Here is a 23776-nt window from a genome sequence, read left to right as displayed (position 1 = left end):
GACTGATGTGGGGTTGATAGCGGAGGAGCAGGCTGGAGTGGCACTTGGGTTTCTAGCTGGGGCCAGACAGTAGGGCTTTTGGTATCCTTCACCTGGGATTGGAAATAGGGAGGAGCAGATAGGGTGAGGGAGGAAAGTAGGTTGCATTTTGAGGTATGCTTGTGGTATGTAGATAGAAATACATACTAGGCAGTTGCCTATATAGGTTTAGAGCTTAGAAGAGAAGTATTGGCTGGAAATAACTTTTTTGGCACTTTTTAACAGGTATTAGTTGAAACTGTGAGTGTGGACTCTGGTCTAAGCCGTGGTGGTGTGGTGGTGGTGGTTGTGTGTGTATTTTGAGTGAGAGGGGGAGGGGATTAGTCACTAGACTACTTGCCAAACTGATTATTTTCATCTACACATTGTTTTTCAATCCATTCAATTTAAAAAATTTTAGAGTTCTTACTTGAATGAACATGGAGAAATAAAACATTCCAGTCTTTTGTCTTTCCTTTTTATTACTGAAAATAAAAAATGTACTATATTACATAATCATAATTTTTATTATAGGTATTGAGTCTGTGCATAATTAGCTCCTTTACAGAGAAGACTACACAGGAATGAACATTTGGTTAATTTACCCCCCAACCCCTAATAGTTTATTATGCAAAATTGTAAACACACAGAACAATTGAAAGAATTGTTCTGTGAAAATCTACATGCCCACCATCTAGATTCTACCATTAACATTTTACAATACTTTATCACTTATCCATCTAGCCATATATATAAAACTTCTATGAATTTCAAAAAAGAGTCATCAGTGCACTATTTCCTAAGTATTTCAGTATGTATATCATTAACTAGGATTCCATAATACAGCTTTTTTCCTTTTGTGGTAAAATATATACAGTGAAATGCACAGACCTTGGGTGAGTTTTGACAGATGCACGCACCTGTGTAACCCAATCTTTTTCAAGGTACAGAACATCCTGGGGTGATGGCAGAGTTCCCTAAAGCCCCTTCCCATGTCATCCTCATTTTCACTGCCCCCTGCCCCTCCCAAACAACCGCTGTTCTGATTTATTTCCACTGTAGATTAGTATTTCCTGATCCTGAACTTCATCTATTAGGAATCATAAAATACACATTCTTGTGTAAGGTTTCCCGCACAGTATGTTTTTGCTATTCATCTGTGTTATTGCATGTATCTGTTGTTTGTTTTTCTTGCTTTGTCATATACCATTGTGTAAATATACAACAATTTATCCATTCTATTTGTGCATACCTGGGCTGTTTCTAGTTTTTGGCAATATCTAGCATTGCAATTGAAAGGTCAGAGGGTAAGTTCTATATAAAAAAAAGTACCAAATCATCTTTGAAAGTTGTTTAACAATTTTATATTTCCGTTAGCAGTGTATGGGAGTTACAGTGGCACCACATTCTAACTCTTCTGGTGGATGGGTAGTGACATTTCATTGTGATTTTAATTTGTATTTCCCTGATGGTTAATGATGTTTAGCACTTTTACATGGATTTACTGACCATTTGTATATCACATTTTGTGACATTTGTTCACATTGTTTGCCCAATATTTTATTGGTTGTCTTTTAGTTGTTTAGCTGAGTTTTAAAAATGCATCCTAGATACCTTTCAGATTTATGTTTTGCAAGTATTTTTTTCTCATCTGTGCCTTGCCTATATGGAAATTCCCTCTCGGCCTTAATTCCCTCCTTCCCTACTTTCCTTCCTTTCTATAGCAGCTTTATTAAGATATAATTCATATACCATACCTATGCATTTTTTCAAAGGTCATTTTTAATGAGAGAAAATTTTAACCTTCCTACTTTTTTCTTCTATGATTATTGCTGAAACCTTTGCCTACCCTCAACTCATGAAGATATTTTCCTATGTTTCCTTCTAAAAGTTTTGAGTCTAGCTTTTATGTTTAAGTCTGTGATAATCTTGAATTAATTTTTTTGTATGGTGTGAGGTCTGGGTTGAGATTTATATATTCAGTTGTTCCAGTACTACTTACTGAAAAGACTATCTTTTCTCCATTAATATGCCTTTGTATCTTTGTAAAAAAAAAAAATCAGTCCATATTCCTGGACTCTATTTTGTTTCATTGATATATTTGTCTATCTTGAAGCCAATACCATACTCTGTTTGCTGTAGCTTTGTGTCTTGAAATCAGATTGTGTTAGCCTTCTAACATTATTCTTTTTCAGAGTTGTTTTGGATATTCTGTGTTCTTTGTATTTCCATATGAATTTTAGACTCAGTTAATTTCTACAAAAATGCTTCCTGGGATTTTCATTGGAACTGCGTTTAATCCATAGATTAATTTGAGGGAGCCTTTATATCATAACAATATTGAATCTTCCAATATATGAACGTGGTATATCTTTTTATTTAGGTTGTTTTTAATTTCTCTTACCAACGTTTTATAATGTTCAGTGTAGAGATTTTGCACATCTGATATTAAATTTATTCCTAAGTCAAATACTTGAATCCTGCAACCTTGCTAAATTCACTTATTAGTTACAGTAGCTGCTTTGTGGATTTGCTAGGAATTTTTTTTTTTAATTAATTAATTAATTTTTATTTTTGGCTGCCTTGGGTCTTTGTTGATGCGCGCGGGCATTTCTCTAGTTGTGGCGAGCGGGGGCTACTCTTTTTTGCGGTGCACGGGCTTCTCATTGAGTGGCTTCTCTTGTTGCGGAGCACATGCTCTAGGCGCACAGGCTTCAGTAGTTGTGGCACTCGGGCTCAGTAGTTGTGGCTCGTGGGCTTAGTTGCTCCACAGCATGTGGGATCTTCCCTGAGCAGGGTTCAAACCCGTGTCTCCTGCATTGGCAGGCGGATTCTTAACCATTGTGCCACCAGGGAAGCCCGCTAGGATTTTTTATATAAATATTTGTTATCTGCAATTAGAGGGCATTACTTTTTCTGATCTTTTATTTATTTATTTGCCTTGGTGCAAAGGCTGGGAGTGCCACTATAGTGTTGAATAGAAATAGTGAGAAGGGCATTCTTGCCTTGTTCCTGATCTCAGGCGGAAGGAGTTCAGTATTTTACAATTAAGTATAATGTTAGTTATAGCTATTTCTGTAGATGCTCTTTATCACATTAAGGAAATTCCCTTCTGTTCCTAGTTTGCTGAGAGCTCTTGTTATGACAGATAATGCATTTTATCCAGTGCTTTTTCTGCATCTTTTGCAATGCACAGTTTTTCTCCTTTATTCTGTTAATGTAGTGAATTACTTTGGCTTTCAAATATTAAATCAACCTTGCATTCCTGGGATAAACAATATTAAATTATTCTTTAAATATATTGCTAATTTTGATTTGATAATATTTTGTTAATTTTTGCATCTGTATTATGGAAGGACAATGTCATTTTATTTGTTTGTACTGTCTGTCAGGTTTTGGTATTAGAGTCATGCTGACATCATCAAACAAACTGGAAATGATTTCTATATTCTGAGAGTCTGTATAAAATTGATGCTATGTTTTCCTTAGATATTTGATACACTTCACTAGAGCAACCATGTGTGTGGAGTTTTATTTGTGGGAAGCTCTATAATTTCTTTAATAGATAAAGTAATTTAGATTTTTTCTCATGTCAGTTTGCTTTTCAGGAATTTTTCCAGTTTCATCTAATTTGTCAGATTTGGTGGCATAATGCTGTTCATCAAATTCCCTTAGTATTATTTTAACATTTATAGAATCTGTAGTGATAAGGCCTCTTTCATTCCTGATAATAGGTAATTTGTGTTCTCTCCTTTTCTTGATCAGTTTAGCTAGAAATTTTAATTTTTCTTACTGTTTTCTGTTTCACTGGTTTCTTTATTATTTTCTTTCTCCTACTTCCTTTGGGTTTTCTTTGTTCTTTTCTAACTTCTTAAGAGGGGGAAGCTTAGATATTTGGTTTTAGACCTTTCTTTTCTAATATAAGCATTTACAACTCTAAATTAACCACTAAGCACTGCTTTAGCTGCATCTCATGATTTTTGTCATATTTTCATAATGATTTAATTTGAAATATTTTCTGATTTTCTTGTGTTTTCTTCTCTGACCCATGAATCACTTAGAAGTGTGTTTTACCACCCCACCCCCCAAATTTTTTTTAGGTATCCTAGTATGGTTAACTTCAAATTTAATTCCATTGTGGTCAGAGGACATCCTTTGCATGCTTTCAGTTATTTTAAATTTATTGAGAATTTTTTAATGGTCTAGTATATCATCTGTGTTGGTGATCATACCGTGTGTACTTGAAAAGAATGTATATTCTGCAGTTGTTGGGTGTAATGCTTTTTAAATATTAGTTAAGTCATAGTAGTTAATAGTTTTCAGATTTTCTGTGTTCAGCATTTTTTTAAAAAAAATAAATTTATTTATTTATTTATTTTTGGCTGCGTTGGGTCTTCGTTGCTGCCTGCGGGCTTTCTCTAGTTGTGGCGAGCGGGGGCTACTCTTTGTTGTGGTGCGCGGGCTTCTCATTGCGGTGGCTTCTCTTGTTGTGGAGCACGGGCTCTAGGTGCGCGGGCTTCAGTAGTTGTGGCTCGTGGGCTCTAGAGTGCAGGCTCAATAGTTGTGACGCATGGGCTTAGTTGCTCCGGGGCATGTGGGATCTTCCTGGACCACGGCTCGAACCCGTGTCCCCTGCATTGGCAGGCGGATTCTTAGCCACTGTGCCACCAGGGAAGCCCAAGTGTTCAGTATTTTTTAATGTACTTTATAAATTATTGTCTAGTTTTATGAGTTACCGTCTAGTTTTATCAGTTAACTGAGAGGTGGTGTTAAAATTTGCAACTGATGTTGTGGAAACGTTGTTCTCTCTTTAATTCTGTCAGTTTTTTCCCTAGCTTTATTGAGATTAACTTGACATATAAGATTGTGGAAGGGGCTTCCCTGGTGGCACAGTGGTTAAGAATCCACCTGCCGATGCAGGGGACACAGGTTCGAGCCCTGGCCCAGGAAGATCCCACATGCCATGGAGCAACTAAGCCTGTGTGCCACAACTACTGAGCCCGTGTGCCACAACTACTGAAGCCCGTGTGCCTAGAGCCCGTGCTCCACAACGAAGAGTAGCCCCCCCTCGCCACAGCTAGAGAAAGCCCGCGCGCAGCAATGAAGACACAGTGCTGCCAAAAATAAATAAATAAATACATTTATTTAAAAAAAAAATTGTAACTGTGTGGTGATGGACTTACTGTGGTGTTCATCTTGCTATATATATATACACACACACACACACCAATATCAAATCATTATGTTGTATACCTAGAACTAACATACTGGGGGAAGAAAGAAATTTAAGATCTTGGGGGACAGGCAAGAGGGTGTGTGGAGGTGCTGTATTGGTTATTTATGGCAACACAATAAAATTACAGCAATATTTAGTGGCTTAAAACAACACACATTTATTATCACACAGTTTCTGTAGATTAGGAATTTGAGTACAGCTTAACTGGGTCCTCTGGCTCAGGGTTTCTCAACAATTGCTGTCAAGATGTTGGCCAAGGCTGCAGTCTTAACCGAAGTCATCACGGTTGGTGGGGTGGGGATCCTCTAAGCTCATTTACATAGTTATTGATTGAATTCAGTTGCAGGCGGTTGGACTGAGGGCCTCAGTTCCTCCCCACAGTTGGCCTGTCACGCCAGCCTTTCCCACAGGATGGAAGCCACAGTCTTTTTGTAAATGAACCCTGGAACTGACATTCCATAACTTTTGCCATAGAATAGAAGCAAGTTGATGGGTGTAGCCCACACACAGGGGAAAGAGATTACACAAGGGCATGAATACCAGGTGGTGGAGATCACTGGGAGCCATCTTTTTTGTTGTGGTTGGGAGGAAGGAAGAAGATGCAAATTATTTCTTATAATTATACTTGTAATAGGAGCCAGAAACAGCAGGGAGAAAGTATAAACCAAAGTTTATAACTAGGAAGCTAATGGTTGTCAGTGCAGCCCAAAGAGTTGTCTTATAAAAAGAAATAAGAGTAGCAAAGCATCTCAAATAACAAGACATAACAAAACTGTAAATATTCGTTGCAACACATTGGATTAATTCTAGACAATGTTATTGTTTGTGTTTTCTTTATTAGCATAAAAATTTTGACTTGTATTAAGACATAACCTTTACCAAATGCAAGTGGGATTAATAAATACAGTTTTATTCCTTGATAGACAAAAATACTTTTTTACATTTTCATGTTTTCTTAATATTTGAAGCTATTATATATTTTAAAAATTGTGGTAAAATATATAATACAAAGTTTATGTATTTTCACCATTTGTAATCACAGTTCAGTGGCCTTAAGTACATTCACATTGTTGTGAATGGTTGTTGTAAACCAACCATCTCTAGAACTTTTTAATCTTCCCAAACTGAAACTGTACCCGTTAAATAGTCACTCCCCCTCCTTCCCTCCCCACAGCCCGTGAAAACCACCATTCTACCTTCTGTCTCTATTAGTTTGACTACTGTATGTCCTTTGTATAAGTGGAATCATACAGTATTTGTCCTTTTGTGTCTGGCTTATTTTAACTTAGCATTATGTCTTCAAGGTTCATCGTGTTACAGCACTTGTCAGGATTTTTTCCTTTCTAAGTCTGAATAATATTTTATTGTATGTATTTACCACATTTTATTTATCCATTCACCTGTTGATGGGCATTGGTGTTCCACCTTTTGGCTGAATAGTGCTGCTGTGAATATTGGTATACAAATATCTGTTCAAGTCTCTGCTTTGGGGGCTGTCTCAGAAGCTGCCTAGCACAGGTGGGCATGGAAAGGAATTAGCTTTAAGTTTAATTCTGATGAAAAAGAGATCTATAGCAGACAAGAGAGGTTTCTACTAGTTAAAAAATACAAGTGATAGATACCTAAGTAAGTTGTTTCATTAAACCTTACCAAGTTACAAATGGTGTTAACAGGTCTTTTTGTGAAAGACTGAGCTTTTCATAGAAAGTTTTCATAAGAAGTTTCACCAAAAAAAACAAAACCAAAACCGTTTCATAAAAGTTTCATTTTGTTTTAATGACTGGTTTAAAGAATAATTAACTCTATGCACTTACTGTAATTTAAGATGATGATGTTTACGGTATTTTAGAAAATAAACTACCACACCAGATGTCACTGGGTCTGCTGACCATTCACATTTTCTACAATAATTTTGGATTCAGATTATAATTCAGGTGTGCCCAATTTTAGGAAAGTCAGAGACAGTAAATTAACCACTTAGCTAAGGTGAGATTTCTGGCAACTTTAACCATCTAGAACTCAGCCATAAAATGGAGCTTTCTTATACTGTACTTTTTTTTTTTTTTTAAATTATCACTTCATCCTGCACCAAGTCTTTGATTCAGCAGAAATTTAGTGAGCTCCTAAGTAGGGGCTAAACACCAGCTACTGTTAAATATATCAGTAAAACACAGTCCCTCCCCTCCCAATCTAGTTGGGAAGACATTAGTAAATGATTATAGTGTTACCCCTAGTTCAGTCTGTATTCATATTCAGTCCTCTTCTTTGTTTTCATTTGTCTGAAAGGATCTTTTTTCTGTAGTTTTAGGTTGAAATTTTATCTTAATTTTCTAGTCAATACTTTAGTAACTTGGATGAAAATAACTAAAGTTTCTTGTATTATTTCATTTTACCTATTCTTTTTGAAAAATGAGAGTGGTATGCCTCATATTAGCTAGTATATTTTAGAGTTCATGTACTCCCTCTAATGCTAAATTGTTACATTGTATAGTAACAAAATCAGGGTAGTTAAAAATAATGGAATGGTGGGTGCTGTTCTACCATATGACTTGTTTTAAAAATCATGTTATATTTATATATTCTTCATTTGTGTGCATGCGTGTGTGTGTGTCTGTGTGTTGTGTGTGTGTCTAGTTTGATGTCTAAAAAAGCTTCCCACAGATTTTGCCTTCATGTAATTCTTTGAAGAATGTTGAGGTTCAATTTGAAGGAAACTTCCCCTGAAGTATTAATTTTATGCGTATGTCTTGTACTATCTTTAAAAAAAGTCTGTGATAGTCTAGATATGTTTTCGTAATAGTATAAGGTATAATTTTCTCTAGTGAAGTCTTCAAAAGAATCCTGGTTTATTTCTACAAGAACATCAATTTCAGCAAATATACAAATTCCCTTCCCTTAGCTTCAACAAATATAACGTGAAGTATAATGCAGAAATGATAGAAAACTTCTGAGGAGTTAATTTTATTGAACTAATATAATTGGTAGTTAGGCAGACTCTAGCTCTCTTATTCAAGTAGAGTGATCGTAAGTCCAGACTCTGAAGCAGACGGGCTGCTTTGAATCCCATTTCTGTCACTTCCTGCAGTATGTTGTTTGGTCAAATTAATTCACTTCTCAATTTCCTATCTGTAGAATGGGAATATTAACAAGTATCTACCAAATAAAGTTGTTGAATAAATAAATGAATTAATAAAGGCAAAGCACATAGACCAGTGTGTGGATCTTCTTAAGTATTATATTCATATTAGTATTTGTTTTTATTATAGTATCATTATTATCATCACAACCCTGGCTCAGTAATTAATTATATATGTCACTTATTTGTCTCTGGGTTTTAGGTCTTTATTAATGTAAGGAGATTTCTTTGTGACTACAGCTGGGGATATGTCAGTCTATACTAAATACTATAGATAGTCAAAAATTAATAGATTTTCCCTCATTGATTTTGTTACGATTTTTGTGCTTGCAGTTAAGCAATACTTTGAAACATAGGCTCCGAAAATATTTATCTATGGATAGTTGTAGAGTACGGTCTCCTGAAACAGTTGGTTTTAATTTTTTAAAAATAGTGTTTGCTTTTTTTTTGTTAACTAGTCTTCTGTATCACAGGAAAAGCAGGAGGGCTTGATTTACCTGGGCTTCTCGGCAGCAGGCCAAGGCTCCTTCAGTACGTGCCCAGCCAGTTGCATGCAGAGGCAGCTTTCCATCCAAGATTTTCTGTCTTAGTAGTTTCTTAATTCTCTTTTTACTTCCTGCCCAATATGATTTCATTTTCTTTTCTCTCTACAAACCCTTATAAATTCCATCCTCGTTTTCTCCTCTCTCTTGTGGTTCTAAGAATATCAAAATAGTCGCATTTTCATTTTCTGTATTATTCCTCTCTCTCCAGGTATATTGTTGGCAGAGGCAGGTTCTTTTTGTTGGCCAAGTCACATTTAAAGAATTTTTCACGTTCTATACTTCTGCAAATAAGGGGTATTCATAATTAAAGTCAAATAGTACAATAAAGATTTTTTAAAAAGCTTACTCTTATTCCTAAACATGCATAACTGCATGTAGGAAGTGCCTCCTTTCAGGTACTTTTGCTACATAGTATTTTACCTAATGATTTCTCCTTTTTTTTAAGAGACTTTTTCATCCTATGGGATAACCCAACAGATTTGCTGAAATGTTTTCTAAAACATGCTATCTTGCTTTAGATATATTGGTCATTTTCTGTGGTGACTGTGGATCTATGTTAGATTACAGTTGTACTTTGCACATGAATATAGATATTATGGGATGAAGAGTTAAGTAGTGGCATTGATATTTTCACCTTTTTAAAAAAGCTTTTAGAGGTAGACATAGAGAATGGACTTGGTAACACGGGGTGGGAGGGCGAAGCTGGGGCGAAGGGAGAGTAGCATCGACGTACACACACTACCGAATGTAAAATAGTTGACTGGTGGGAAGCAGCAGCATATAGCACAGGGAGATCAGCTCGGTGCTTTGCGATGACCTAGAGGGGTGGGATGGGGAGGGTGGGAGGGAGGCTCAAGAGGGAGGGGATATGAGGACATGTGTATGCATATGGCTGATTCGCTTTGTTGTACAACAGAAACTAACACAGTATTGTGAAGCAATTATACTCCAATAAAGAGCTATTAAAAAAATAAACAACCTTTTAGTATTTCTTAGAGAGATGAATGGTATACAACTATGTGGTCTTTAGTGGAAATTTTGCCTTTCTATGTTATTGGAGCTACTGCCTCACAGATGGTTTTCTTGCCTTGCAGAAAATAAGTTTGTTTGCTGCCTTATTTGTATCTGCTGTTTGTCAGTGGCATTCACAGAGTTTTCCCGTATCTTTCAATCGGAGCCAGGACAGCAGCACCTGGCTGTTCTAGCAAGCAGCACCCGCCTCCCGCCATTCTTAGCAAGTTTTTTGGTTTATGGATGGAATATGAAAGGAGAAAAGCTAGTTAGTATTTCACAAATGTAGCGTATAGTAGAAGCTTTTGTATGTAATGTGATCTGTACGGGTGATGATGGTTGGTTAATTGATCTCAAGCTTGGTATCCTTAAAAATGGCATGTACCTTAGAGCATTTTAGTCTACTTTATGTTCATTCTCTGACTTTTGTTTTTGGTAAAGTTTTTAGTGTTAGTCTGGTGATGAGAAGTCTACATTGTTTTTCTTTTCTGAAGCATGCCCATGTTTTATCTTCAGGGTTTCAGCTTTGGTTTCTTTAAAGTGGAGAGAGAACTTAAGATATATGCAAAGCATTCTCAGTATAGCAGTCTGCTAGACTTGTGTGATTCCCCCATCTTTTATGTATATCTTAAAATTTTTTAGTACCTCATCTTGATAGGAACTTAATTTTCATAGAATTTCTATATATTCACATTGTATCCCTTTATATAATATTTAAATTGCATAATTACAGTACAAGTACAATTGGAATGAATATATTTGGTCACAAACACAGCTGACTTCTTAATAAGTATACAGCCTAACTGGGAGCAGAAGAGTGCGGGGTGATGAGAATAGTTTTCTAGCTCAGAGCTGAGTGTTTTGAGTGCTAATGGTATGTTTTATAGATGGAAAGGAGAAGGTCTGAGGTTGTCCATTTGGGCATTGGAAGTCAGAAAAGGGAGCTTTCACTGGCATGTTTTGGCGCTCTTACTCAAAGCTTATGGATTTTTACTTTTTACAGTTAATATTGCTCACTACTTTCCAAGTCAGTACTTCAACAGATCTTAATTAGGAGAGATGAAAAGATACAATGCCGACCCTTCAGGGGTTTAATATGATGTTGTTGGAGACATGATATGCATAGTGTATTGTGAGAACCCAGAGAGTGAGTTCCTGTTATATATTGAGGGAGAGAGGAAAAGCTTTCAAGAGGATGTGACACTTGTGTCTAAGTTCTGCAGAACTGTCAGTATTAGGCGAGGAGGAAATGTGCAGGTAGGTTAGGTACAGGGCATGTGCAAAGGTGTAGATATATGGACAAATATGGCATAATTGTTATTGCTGTAGTGAATACTGATGTGCCCCCAGTGGTGGGATGTGCCACCAGCAGCAGGATGGTAGAATGGTGTCTTGTACACATTTCATGCTACAAGTATTTGAAAGAAAGAAAGTATGAATGTTGAGAAAGACAGAGGCCAAATCACAGTAGACCCCTTGTGCCATGCTATGAAGCCAAAGTTTATCCTGAAATGAGTCTTTGGAGTGTCTTAAGCAGAACAGTGAGGTGATGAGATTTGATTTAGAAAAATTTCCCGCTGGAAGCACAGGGAAGAAGGAGTAAAATTGCAGTCATGGGTACCAGTTAGGAGACTTGAAATAATCCAGATGAGAAACTAGGGACGGCCCAAATTAAAGCTTTTGAGCATTGTGAGCAAAGGGAACTAATGAATTTAGAAGTTTTTAGGAAGTAGAATTGACAGGCCTTGGTGACACAGTGCCTGGCAGGGTGGAGGGCAGGGAGGATGCTGGTGTGACCCCTAGGTTTGCAGGATGGCTAGAGTCCAGAGTGGTGAACTGAGAGAAGAAGCCTTCTATTTGTGACTCCTCTAGTGCTTAACACAATACAGGGCATGCCATTTATTGCTTACTTTCCTATTTGAAGAAAATACATGTTTATTATTCCCGATTTGAGTGCATAATCTTTTATAACTCTAGGAGGCCATGGAATGCAGGTGTGAAAAATAATTGTGGAATTGAATTGAAATCTAAAGTTATGTTTAAGCCTCTTTCATGCTTGAAATGTTATAAAAATTACAAGCTTGAGCAACAAAAATTGACATCAGAGAATAAGATGGAAATACTGTCTTTAAAATTACCAACTTTTTAAAAAAAATTAATTTTATTTATTTATTTTTGGCTGCCTTGGGTCTTCTTCGTTGCTGCGTGCAGGCTTTCTCTAGTTGCGGCCAGCGGGGGCTACTCTTTGTTGCGGTGCGCGGGCTTCTCATTGCAGTGGCTTCTCTTGTTGCGTAGCACAGGCTCTAGGCGCGCAGGCTTCAGTAGTTGTGGCCCGCGGGCTCTAGAGAGCAGGCTCAATAGTTGTGGCGCACGGGCTTAGTTGCTCCGTGGCATGTGGGATCTTCCTGGACCAGGGCTCGAACCCGTGTCCCCTGCATTGGCAGGTGGATTCTTAACCACTGCGCCACCAGGGAAGCCCTAAAATTCCCAACTTCTTTGGGTAATTTCTTTCTTAATATTTTATCTTCTGAATAACTGACATCTTGATTCACAGAGTGACTCAGTATCATAACAGACAAGATGCTAATTCTCTTTCTTAGGGTAAACTCTCTAAGTCGTCAGTAGTATAGCAGAGGTTATTGTATAGACCTTGATAACTTACTGCAGACTAGGCTCTGTCATTCGAAGATAAATGACATTCTTCTTTTCAAAGATGATGAGTACATTTTTATATGTATGTAAAAATAAATTAATTGGGACCATGACTTCCAGTAGTGACATCCTTTGTAGCACGTCACATACTACTTTGGGAGTATCAGTAAAATGCTAGGTGACATAATTTTTCTCTTGCCTTTGGTTGTCCCCTCCTTCCCCTTCTCCTTCGTCTGACCTACTAGCAAATCCTGTCTCCTGTGCTTCTGACATATATATCCCATATGCTTCCCTCTCCTTTATTTCTAGTCTGGTCCAAATCTTACCATACACACGTCTCACACTAGTCTTCATGCTTGCATTCTTGTTTTCGATGCCACCTTCCTGAATCCCTTCTCTTTATAGTAGCCGGAGTCATCTTTTAAAAGTGTAAGTCATGTTCTGCTTAAAGCCCTCTAGTGGCTTCCCAATGCACTTGGAGTAAAATCCTAACTCCTTCCTGTGGCTCAGATATTACCTCCGCAGAGTCCTCCTGGTGGAAAAATTAATGAATACTATGGGGGGAGGGAGCAATTAATTCTGGCTTTGGGGACTCCAGAAAGACCTTAACGGAAGGAATGGTATTTGATCCAGGTCTTGATGATCCAGTTCTTGAGTAGGATTTTGCTAAATGAAATTATGTACTGAACGAGAATTTAAACAATGCCTACTCTGTGCCTAAGCACTGAATATTCATGCTTTCTTTGACAAGTAATGGTTACTTTGAAAGGAAGTTGCTATTTTCAAAGACTTGGCTTTATTGCAATCTCAGTAAACAGCATAGACAAGAATAGCCAAGGGATCCTTACTCTGCTTAAATACCAGGAACCATTTCATTCACAGGTAACCTATAAAAATAAAATTGGGCCAGCATTTTCTACCATCATATATACCTGTTCAGGAAATTTGACTGTATTCAGAAATGAATTTTTACAAAGCCACAGAATTGGATTGTAGTGTCATGGTTTTTATACTTTTTTAAAAAATCAGCTGTCTTTAGCCTTCTAATGCCATATTTCATTTTTTAAAAAACCAAAATTAACATCAGGAAAATGAGGTATAATCAATTACATACACCATTTGCATTTGGTCATAAAATGAAATTTTTGTTTATAACTAATTCACTGCCTGATCTTCACAAAAGTACAGCTCAGTAATTTACTAATTTAATCTTTTATGTACTTCCTTTACTGACTCAGAATGTTGAAGGCTTTGACTAGGTATTCATTTTGAGCCTTGTTATAATTCAGATAGAATGATAATATAAAGATTATAAAATTTTTGTCTTTTTTGCTGTGCTTATTTAGATCTTTATTTTCTTTAATTTTTTCCCCTTTTTGACTCTTCAATAGCTGTGGTTCTTAAATCTTGCCTTCCTTCCATGTTACTTTTCCCTGAAAAACTGCACATATGTGAATTTCTGAAATTTCATCATTTCAGAAATTCACTCATTGACTTTCTCATCTAAAAATCCTCCTAGATAAAGTTGGAAATTCTTACCAGAAGAACCTCTAAGCTGACCTATCACTGCTCTAGTGCTTGTATATATACCAACGTACAGGCAGTTCTGTTGTGACTCAGGCCAGTCATATGGTCATACATATAAAGCAGGAAGGCTTATAAGTATTTCACTGGAGCAGGGAGAAATGGAAGAAAAAAAAAAAGTGGGCAATGTAGAGAACTGTATGGAAAGCTAATTATTATATTTATAGTATATTACATTGTATTTATTTTGATATTTTTAAGTTCCAAAATATCTTCATTTTAGTAAGTTATGGTGGTCCCCTACCTTACCCTGAAATCTCCTACCTGGCAAGTAGGCCAAAATACTGTCAGCCCTATTCTGTATTGATTGATTCATCCAGTCGGCTTTTGAAGTTTATGGGTTTGTGAAATCCAAAACTGGGTACCACTAGCTTATTTTGTGCGTACCTGTAATTTGGAGTTGGTATATTGAGTGGGAGTTTTCTTCTCAAATCAACAGTCTGTTCTCTTATTTTTTTGATACAAACTGGGTGTCCAACAATTCAACTGAATTCAAACACTAACTTTCTGGAATTAGTACAAGATGCCATAGGTTGAGGGCTCAGTCCCACAAGACTGCTCCCACTTTAGACCTGGCTGCTGTCAACTGAAAAAAAAAAAAGAGTACAACATGACAGTAGTGAGTTAAGTAGTGAGTAAGTTTTATCTGGGGCCAAATGGGAACTATAGCCTGGGAGACAGCTTCTCAGAAAGCTCTGGGGAACTGTTCCGGAAAGATAAGGGGGAGGTCAGTATCTATGTGATTTTGGCGAAGGAGGATCAATCAAGCACACATTTTGGCAGAAGGTTGCTGCTAGTCACGAGGAGCAGATGTCTCTGTTAATGATTTTAGTGCTTTTATAGATGTGAGAAGATGCAGGAAATGGGGCTCATAAAGTCTTCTGAAAATACCTAACTATCTGAAGGCCTGTTCTGCCAGTTTTTCCTAGAGCACAGAGTGCCTCATTCCTGATCTCTGCCCCGAACTCCTTTCAGGGGGTGTTGAAGGTCAGCGACTCCAGTGGCTTAGTGGCTTCATTTTTGTAGAACCAGGTGGCAAGTGACAATTTTTAGTTGGCACTGCCAGTGGGGTACTTAGGTTACCCAAACTTAGGCCCGGCTGACTACAAATTCAGGGGTTCCCAAGACTCCCCTTCAGGCTCAATAATTTGTTAAAATGACTCCCAGAGCTCAGGAAAGTGTTTTACTTACCATTTCTGGTTTATCATAAAGGCTACAACTCAGAAACAGCCAGGTGGAAGAGATTTATAGGGCAAGGAATAGAGAGCTTCTTGGCCCTCTCTAGGCATGTCACCCAACCAGCACCTGGATGTGAACTCGACTGGGTGTTTTTACGGAGATTTCGTCATGTAGGCGTGATTGATTAAATCATTGGCTGTTGTGAGTGAGACCAGTCTCCGGCCCTTCTCTCCTCCCCAGAGGTGGGGAAGGGGTGAGACTGAACATTTCTGCCCTCTGATCTTGGCTTTGTATTTCTGGTACCCAGCCCCCATATGGAAGCCTAGAGTCATCTCATTAGCATACCAAAGACACTCTTACTGCTCAGGAGATGCCAAGGTTTTTAGGAGCTCTGTTCCAGGAACCTGAGAAAGACCAAATATTTTTTGTTATACCATAGGATGTGTGTCTCTAGTTGAGGAGAGGTCCTCAGGTGTGTGGAAAGGAATGGAAAGACTTGGCTTGGTCGCTAAGAGCCCGCTGGACAGTGCCATTCCTTCCTGGCTGGGTCTTGATTTGGCTTCTCTGAGTGCTGGATACCTTGTAGAAAACTACAGGGTTGTTTGGGGCTTAGCTTGTATCTTCACAGCTTGCCGCATAACCCGCGTGGCTCTGACTCTACCTCCAGTAACACTTCAGCTCTTACCCACATCTTATTGTTTTCTTCCCTTTAACCTTGGCTTCTCTTGGTGCTTCTTGGTTTTGTTTAGAGTTAGATTTGTATCCTTAACATCTCTGTTTGAAGATTTCTTTTCATCTTCATTAGAAAACTAATCAACCAGTTTTTGTATTTTTGGCCTTTCTTGGCTACTTTGATACGTTCATTTAGAGATGTCTTTGTTTCTGTGGTTATAGGGAAATTGAAGCGACCAGACATTTGCTTGCTGACTAAGTGGCTTATATATATCTTGAGTAATTAAGCATTAGTCAGAGCTATTCAGTTAACTCGGTGCTTCAGGAATTTGGAATGTCTCCAGCATCCCACTGTAGAGCAATGAGGAAGAAAAAGGTGGAGGAGAAAGTTGGGACATTTTATTTAACTCTCCTGGTTTTAGATTTCCTATGTATCTTTTGTAACTTTTTTTTTTTTTTTTTTTTGAGGCATGGGATGACCTGATTTACAAAACAGGGGTTCAACTATTGCTTTAGCTTCTGTGATCCCAGTGGAACTTCTTGAAGAGACATTATTTCTTGAACCTTGGGGAAACATCGTGTATGTCCAAAAACATTAATTTTCGAACTGGAAAATACTGTTCTGTATTAATTTACAGATTTGTTTCTTGAGTTGTTATTTACAGTTAGTTAGTAAATTTGTTTCTTGGATTGTATGCTGTAAGAGGCACTTTGCCTTAGCTTGTTTCTTTCTATAGGGTTATGTAAATTTTGTCCCTTAACAAGTATTTTTGTTTTGAGCGATGAAGAGATTTCAACTGCTGTGCTGACAAAGGCTCTTTAATCAAGCTTTTAAAAATAATTCAAGCTTTAGTCATTGCCTCGTTTTTACTCCCAGAACTAATTTACTAAAAAAAATTCGGTGCAGCATAAAAATTTAGACAGTACCACTGGGTTTATTTCAGTGTTTGTGCTGCACAGGTATTGTTACAAGTTTTTGTAAGATTTAGCTAATGGAAAATTACAAGCATGTATAACCCCACTGTTCTGGGTGGTTTTATTGCTTGGTGCTGTGACCTCTTTAGGTCTCCCATGATCTTCTGTCATCAAGTCACACAACAGGTCCAGTGAAGCACATACATAATACTGTTGAGAGATGGGCCAGAAGTGTGGGTAAGAAGGGAGGGCATGAAAGCGACTTTTTGTTTCCCAGGATGTTGGGGAAGAACCCACATGATTTACTGTTTAAAATCTTGAAGGCTAAAATTGGTGGAATGAGCAGTGCTTTCGTTAAAGATGGGGTTGGGTGAGCTACTTAGCGTCTCCATTAACAGCTGCTTAAGCGTCAAGATAAGTCTTCTATATGGAGATTGAGTCATTTTAATTCGGTTAATAGTCAGCATGGAGTTAATATACCTGTTCTGTAGTTCACTTTTGGTATTTCATTTTAAAAAAATAACATATGGTATAAAATAAAGTAAAATTCCAATCAGTCTTTTTTTAATATAAATTTATTTATTTATTTATTTATTTTTGGCTGTGCTGGGTCTTCGTTTCTGTGCGAGGGCTTTCTCCAGTTGCGGCGAGCGGGGGCCACTCTTCATCGCGGTGCGCTGGCCTCTCACCGTCGCGGCCTCTCCCGTTGCGGAGCACAGGCTCCAGATGCGCAGGCAGGCTCAGTAGTTGTGGCTCACGGGCTTAGTTGCTCTGCGGCATGTGGGATCCTCCCAGACCAGGGCTCGAACCCGTGTCCCCTGCATTGGCAGGCAGATTCCCAACCACTGCGCCACCAGGGAAGCCCCCAATCAGTCTTTTTTACCCAGTATTATTTTGGAATATATTTGAAAGATGAAACTATTGCTTAATATAGAATTAAGATCATCTCTACATTTTATTTATTCATGTATCTCAGTATCACTTGGTAACAAATAATTGAGATGAAGCTGAGATTTAAAGATTCTATCATGGAGTTGGTCTTCTTTTCTTCAATATTTATTTGTGAAGCTTAGAATTTAACATCTAGAAGAATCCTTAGAAATCATCTTATTTTACTTTTTCATTTTTAAGTGAAGAAATTTGAAACATAAGATGTTATCTTGCCTAAGTGGAGTCAGGGACTACTCAGTCACGGTGCTGTCCATTGATTGCTAGTGGCCACTCCGTATCTCAAGGGGCAGAAGAGCCTAGCAGAATTTGTTATATAGACCTTGAAGCAAGCCTGATGATAAAAGTAATTTTGCCAGTAAAGAGAGGTAATCACAAACAGTTCACCAATGTTATAAACATATGTATACAGTTAAATAATGATTAATTTATATTTGTAGTTATATTCAGTTTAATGAATGTATTAGATCCTCAGCTTTAGAAGAAAATGTTTCTTATATCTAAGTGCTCTTTGTGGATCCTGATCTCTTTCTGGTCCCTCATTACAGTTCATTTTTTGGTCTGTCTTCCCCATCAGACTCCACCCATAAGAGCAGGAAGCCTCTGTCTTGTTCATTGTTGCTGTTTCTAGCACCCAGTAAAGCACTAATTGTTGACCAACTGCTCGGTTAGCTAACTCTGGTTTATATGGCTATGTGGGAAGCTTAGCATATTTTAAGTATCTTAAAAGTTTGCTTTTCTTCCCCCCCACCCTAGTGAACAGAGTATCTGTCAGGCAAGAGCTGCTGTGATGGTTTACGATGATGCCAATAAAAAGTGGGTGCCAGCTGGTGGTTCAACCGGGTTCAGCAGAGTTCATATATATCATCATACAGGCAACAACACATTCAGAGTGGTGGGCAGGAAGATTCAGGACCATCAGGTAAGGGTCTATTAAATTCTTAACGTTATCTAGTATTACATAAGGACTTGATACATTCAGTAAAATAAAGAAGTACTTTAAAATTATAGACAAGAGTCTCTATGGGAAAAAGGATATCGGTTTGCCTTCCCACCCTCTCCACCTTCTATAAAGCCTGAATTTAGATGAGGATTTAGAACTAATTGTTCAAGAATATAAATCTGAGTTTTTCAGTTACGAATATTCTTTAGATGCTTTGGCCTTCAAACTAGCTAGGTTTTGGAATCCAAAGTAAATTTAAGACAAACTAAAATGTGAAATACACTTAAGTAGCAGAGCGTGTTTAAGGAATTCATTTCCCACCAAAGGTATGGGGTATGGGATTATAGGAAAGAGTTCAAAATGTAAGTAGTTTCATAAAATATTGTTAAATTCATATACGATAGAAAAATTGTAGGTATTAAGGTTGCCAGAATAGTTAGGCTTTTGTAATCATGTCTGCCATGACAACTAAGCTTTTACTGATTCCCTGCTCTGGATTTCTTAGAAAGGTGACTGGATTATCTGATTACTTGAGTTCTTGGGCCTTAACAGATCAGGAGCAGTAGATAGAGGAAAATATAAATAGAGTCTTGTTAGCATTAAGTATATACCAGTAGCAGTGAGGGCTTTTATAAAGAACAGATTTACAAAATACTTTTTTTTGGCTCTGGTAAGATGGTAAAATCAACCAATGTTAAACATATGCAGGAAAAATGTAACACATTTCCATCTGAGTTCTTACTAAAGAAAGGTAGGTCCCTGCATTTCCACTAGGAGACCGGGTGGTGTAGTGTGGTGTGGCCAGATGCTGCAGCAGCCCTGTGTTTTGGGATGGAGATTATGAACTGGTAGTATCCGGGGGCTTAGATTTTGTGGCCTGTGAGAGGCTGGGCTTTGAAACCAGCATCTCTGCATAAAGCTGAGGCCTCTTCAAGGGGCTGCACACCATAAAAAGAGGACTTAGAAAAATCCTCCTAATCGGCAAAGAAGTTTGTTTCTGTCTGAGCTGATTTAGGAGCTCCTCTGAAAAATGGAAACCTCCAACTTCACTTACACAACTCCAGTCAAGAAATTAACCAATACTGGTTGCAGGCCAGTGAAACTCCTAGGGCACCTGGCAAAAACAAATGCATTGCTCCCCTGGAGAGGAACTTCTAAAGACCTGAATCAGTTTGCCGAAAGGCAGGTCACTGAATTTAGCAAGTTTAACTATTAATACTAACTGTCCCAGCCTGCCCTCTGTCCTCTCAGGCCCCCTGCCCTGTTCTTCCTCCTCCCTAGCCTCCTTCCTTTTGCTTTCTGTGCCTGTTGCTCAGCCCTTCTCTGGTCTCCACAGTCTTTGTACCAAGAACCCTCTCTCCCTGGGGGTATCCAGGTCATTCTGAGTACTTTCTCTCCCCTTTGTCTTTCCTCCAGCAAAGTGTACCAGCAGTGAGTTAGGCCAGAGACAAAGTGAATACTTCCTAAGATGCTACTATAGAGAAAAACTGGAAACTGGACAACTAGAACTTTGTAGAAATTATCGAACATTTTAAACACAACATTCCAAACTAGTAGCTGTAAAATAAATTTTTGGTAAATTCAGTGAATTGGTCATTTGATAACACTGATGAACAAACCTAAAAGTATCTAAATATTGGCAAAAAAGAAAATATTTAAAAATAATTGGATCAAATCATTATTTGTAAACTTGAATATAATGTTATATGTCAGTTATACCTCAACTGAAAAAAAAATTAGAAATCTGTGTAAGTCAGGAAATTTCCATATGAAATACTGAAATTTTTATTCATAAGAGAAGTAAACTTTCCTATGACTTCCAGTTTTGACAAATGGAGTGTTTCTTAAAATACTGGAAATTTAAAAACACACTCCTAAATAATTTGTGACACTAAGATGAAATCATTATGAAGATTAGAAAATGTTTAAAAATTTAAAAAAACCAACCTCGATCTGAGTGACAAGATATTACATATAGAAACCTGTGGCATGTCTAAGTTGTCCTTAGATGGACCACCCACCCCCGCCCCCTCGTTTATTCTCATATCTGCAAATCTGTTTCTGTTTTGTCATGTTTGTTCGTTTGTTTTGTTTTTTAGATGCCTCATGTAAGTGAAATCATAGCGTATTTGTCTTTCTTTGTCTGACTTATTCAGCATGATACCCTCTAGGTAGATGGACAAATCTTAATGGCATATAATAAGCAAACCCAAAAAAGCAGAAGGAAATACTAAAAATAAAAAAAAAAAAACTAAATAATAAAAAAATTATTAACACAGAAGCTGCTTCCCTGAATAAATTGACAGAATCAAACAAAAAAATTAAAAGCTATAAATAAACAATATTAGGGTTGGAAAGAGATATCACTATAGTTATAGTAAGGAAATAAATTATAATATTATGAACAGCTTTACCCTAATAAATGGGCCATTTTGTAGAAAAATATAATTTACCACACCTGGCAGAAAAGTATAGAAACATAATAGACCTCAGTCATAAAATGTATCAGTAGTTAATTATCTACCCCCAAAATTTAAAAAAAAAGGAGAACATCCAGAGCATTTATAAACAAAATCTAAAAACCTTCAAGCTATTACCTGTTTTATGCAAACGGTTCTAAAGAAGAGTGTTTTATGAGGCTAGTATAATTTTGATATCTGAGACATAGAAGAGCCATTTGAGAGAGGAAACTTATAAGCATGTTTCACTTAAGAACATTGATATAGATATAAAAGTCCTCAATAAGATATTAGCTGACCAAATGCAACAATGTATATGGGGGAAAAAAAGACCACCACTTGACCAAATAGGATTTATCTCTTTATCTCAGTAATTTAAGGGTAGTTTAACATTAGATAACCTATTAATTTGCTAGGAGAAAACCTATAAGAAACAAGAGTCTCAGGAAAAACATTGATAAAATTAAAATCCATACATAATGATTCTCAGCATGTTTGGCATAAAAATGAGTTTTCTTAAGCTGATAAGGATGAATAATATAAACATACAGCAAACATCTTACAAGATGGTTCAATGTTGGAAGGATTTCCATTAAACTCAGGAATAAGTTTGAGGATTTCAGCTTTAATCATCTTCATTTAGTATTGCAGAAGAGGTAACCTAGTAATATGAAGATGAAGAAATAGAAGCAGTAAGGATTGAAAAGGAAGAAACAGAGCTGACCTTATTCGCTGATGATATAATTGTCTACGTAAAAATTTCCCAAGAGTATCTGCAGATAAAATATTAGAACTAATAAGATTGTTCAGCAAGGTTGCTGGATATAACATCAGTATATAAAAATCAGTAGCATTTTTGTAGAACTAACGATAAACAAATTGAAAATATAATTTTATACAGATACTGCTTAAAGGAACAAAAATGATAAAGTACCTAAGAATAAATCTAATAAATAATTGGTTTCTTTTCATTCCAGAGTACCTTTTTTCATATCTTAATGGTTATCAGTCTGTTCTACGTAGAAACATATTAGTATAATTTATTAAACAACATCTAAACTTTCTGTACTAAGAGACATTAAAAAAAAATGACCCACCATTTATTTGTAAAATTGAGTATGTACAAATTGTATACATATATATGAAAAGCTACCATTTTTCTCCTTAATACTTGAGTGCTTTTTATGTTCTAGGCATTGTAGTTAGGTTTTATATAGATAATAATTCCTGACCTTGAAGAACAATGCAGTAAAGAATGGGATATTATGCATGTAAGGAAAACAGCACAGTTAGTTGTTTCATTTATGACAAATCATTGCACAGCGAGGGCATAAAAGAATGATCACTTTGTTGAGAAGATGGGAAAGAGGGTTGTGGATGACTTCATAGACAAGATAAGCTATTGAGCCACGTCAGAAGGAAGTATAGGTGTTTAACTGCACGGTTTAATCTGTTACGCTCAGGCTAAAAATGGATGGGTGTGCGTAGGATGGAAATCACTAATCTAGATGCAAGCTCATTGGGTTTGAAGTATTAGGATTATGAAGAAGTCCAAACCTGATAACATCCTTAGTGAACATCCAATAAACAGTTATTATTGAATGAAGGTATATGCATCCCCCTTGACTTTGAAAGCTTTTTGAGACTATACAGCTTTGTCAATCCTTGAAAGTTAGAATCAAATGAAATAATTTGTTCACATTTTAAAATTTCTATATTGGAAAAAGTGAACTCATGATTTAGATAATTCTCTTTTGATTCCAGTAATATTTTCCTCAACTTTTTCTAATATTCTGTCACTGAACAAGTTGAAAAAAGTGAACATAACTATCTTTTTTTGCCTGCCCTTTTATTTTTAACCTATTTGCCAAGCAGGGATATATATAGATTTGCCTTAAAATTTGGTTTATAATTTTCTGGTAATGTTAAATTCTAGCTTTGGGTTTCTAGTAGCTAAGGATTTGTGACCTCCCCACCCCCCAGCCCGATATGTATAGAAATCATATGGTAGGAGGTGATCATATCTTCTTAATTGTAGTAAAAATAAGAAAATTTACCATTTTAACCATTTTTAATGTACAGTTCAGTGACATTAAATACATTCATATTGTTGTGCTGCAACCATCACTGCTATTCATCTCCAGAACTTTTTCATCCTCCCAAACTGAAACTCTGAACCCTTTAAGCAATAATTTTCCATTTCCCTCTACCCATAACCCCTGGCAACCTCCATTCTCCATTCTATTTTTATGAATTTTACTATTCTAGGCATTTCAAATAATTGGAATCATACAATATTTGACCTTTTATATATGGCTTATTTCACTTAGCATAACATCTTTAAGTGGTCATATTTTAAAAATAGTTGTCAAATTTGGGTATTGGTGGATGAGGTAATTTAATTTAGATAGAGCCTCTCTCTGTGAACCAAAACAATTGGACAGAATATTTAAAAGAAAGAAGTCTATTTGGAGAGCT

The 23776-nt window shown here is 36.9% G+C and overlaps 1 protein-coding gene across 13 annotated transcripts in view; it reads left to right on the top strand.

The window, feature by feature from the left end:
* The window catches only part of ENAH (ENAH actin regulator), a 156925-nt gene that overhangs the window by 59753 nt on the left and 73396 nt on the right, over nt 1-23776 (top strand). For 12 of the 13 annotated variants that reach the window (XM_082349732.1, XM_082349730.1, XM_082349729.1 and 9 more), the window contains exon 2: nt 18653-18818. In XM_082349732.1, the coding sequence (XP_082205858.1) occupies nt 18653-18818 (166 nt within the window). Of the gene's footprint in view, nt 1-18114; nt 18265-18652; nt 18819-23776 lie in introns of those variants that run through there. The other variant, XM_082349737.1, reaches the window with a different exon arrangement.

This window comes from Balaenoptera borealis (genome assembly GCF_965194805.1).
Source record: "Balaenoptera borealis genome assembly, chromosome: 1".
NCBI classification, from domain to species: Eukaryota; Metazoa; Chordata; class Mammalia; order Artiodactyla; family Balaenopteridae; genus Balaenoptera; species Balaenoptera borealis.
Note: the sequence above shows the minus strand (reverse complement) of the source record. Positions and strands in the feature narration are given on the sequence as shown.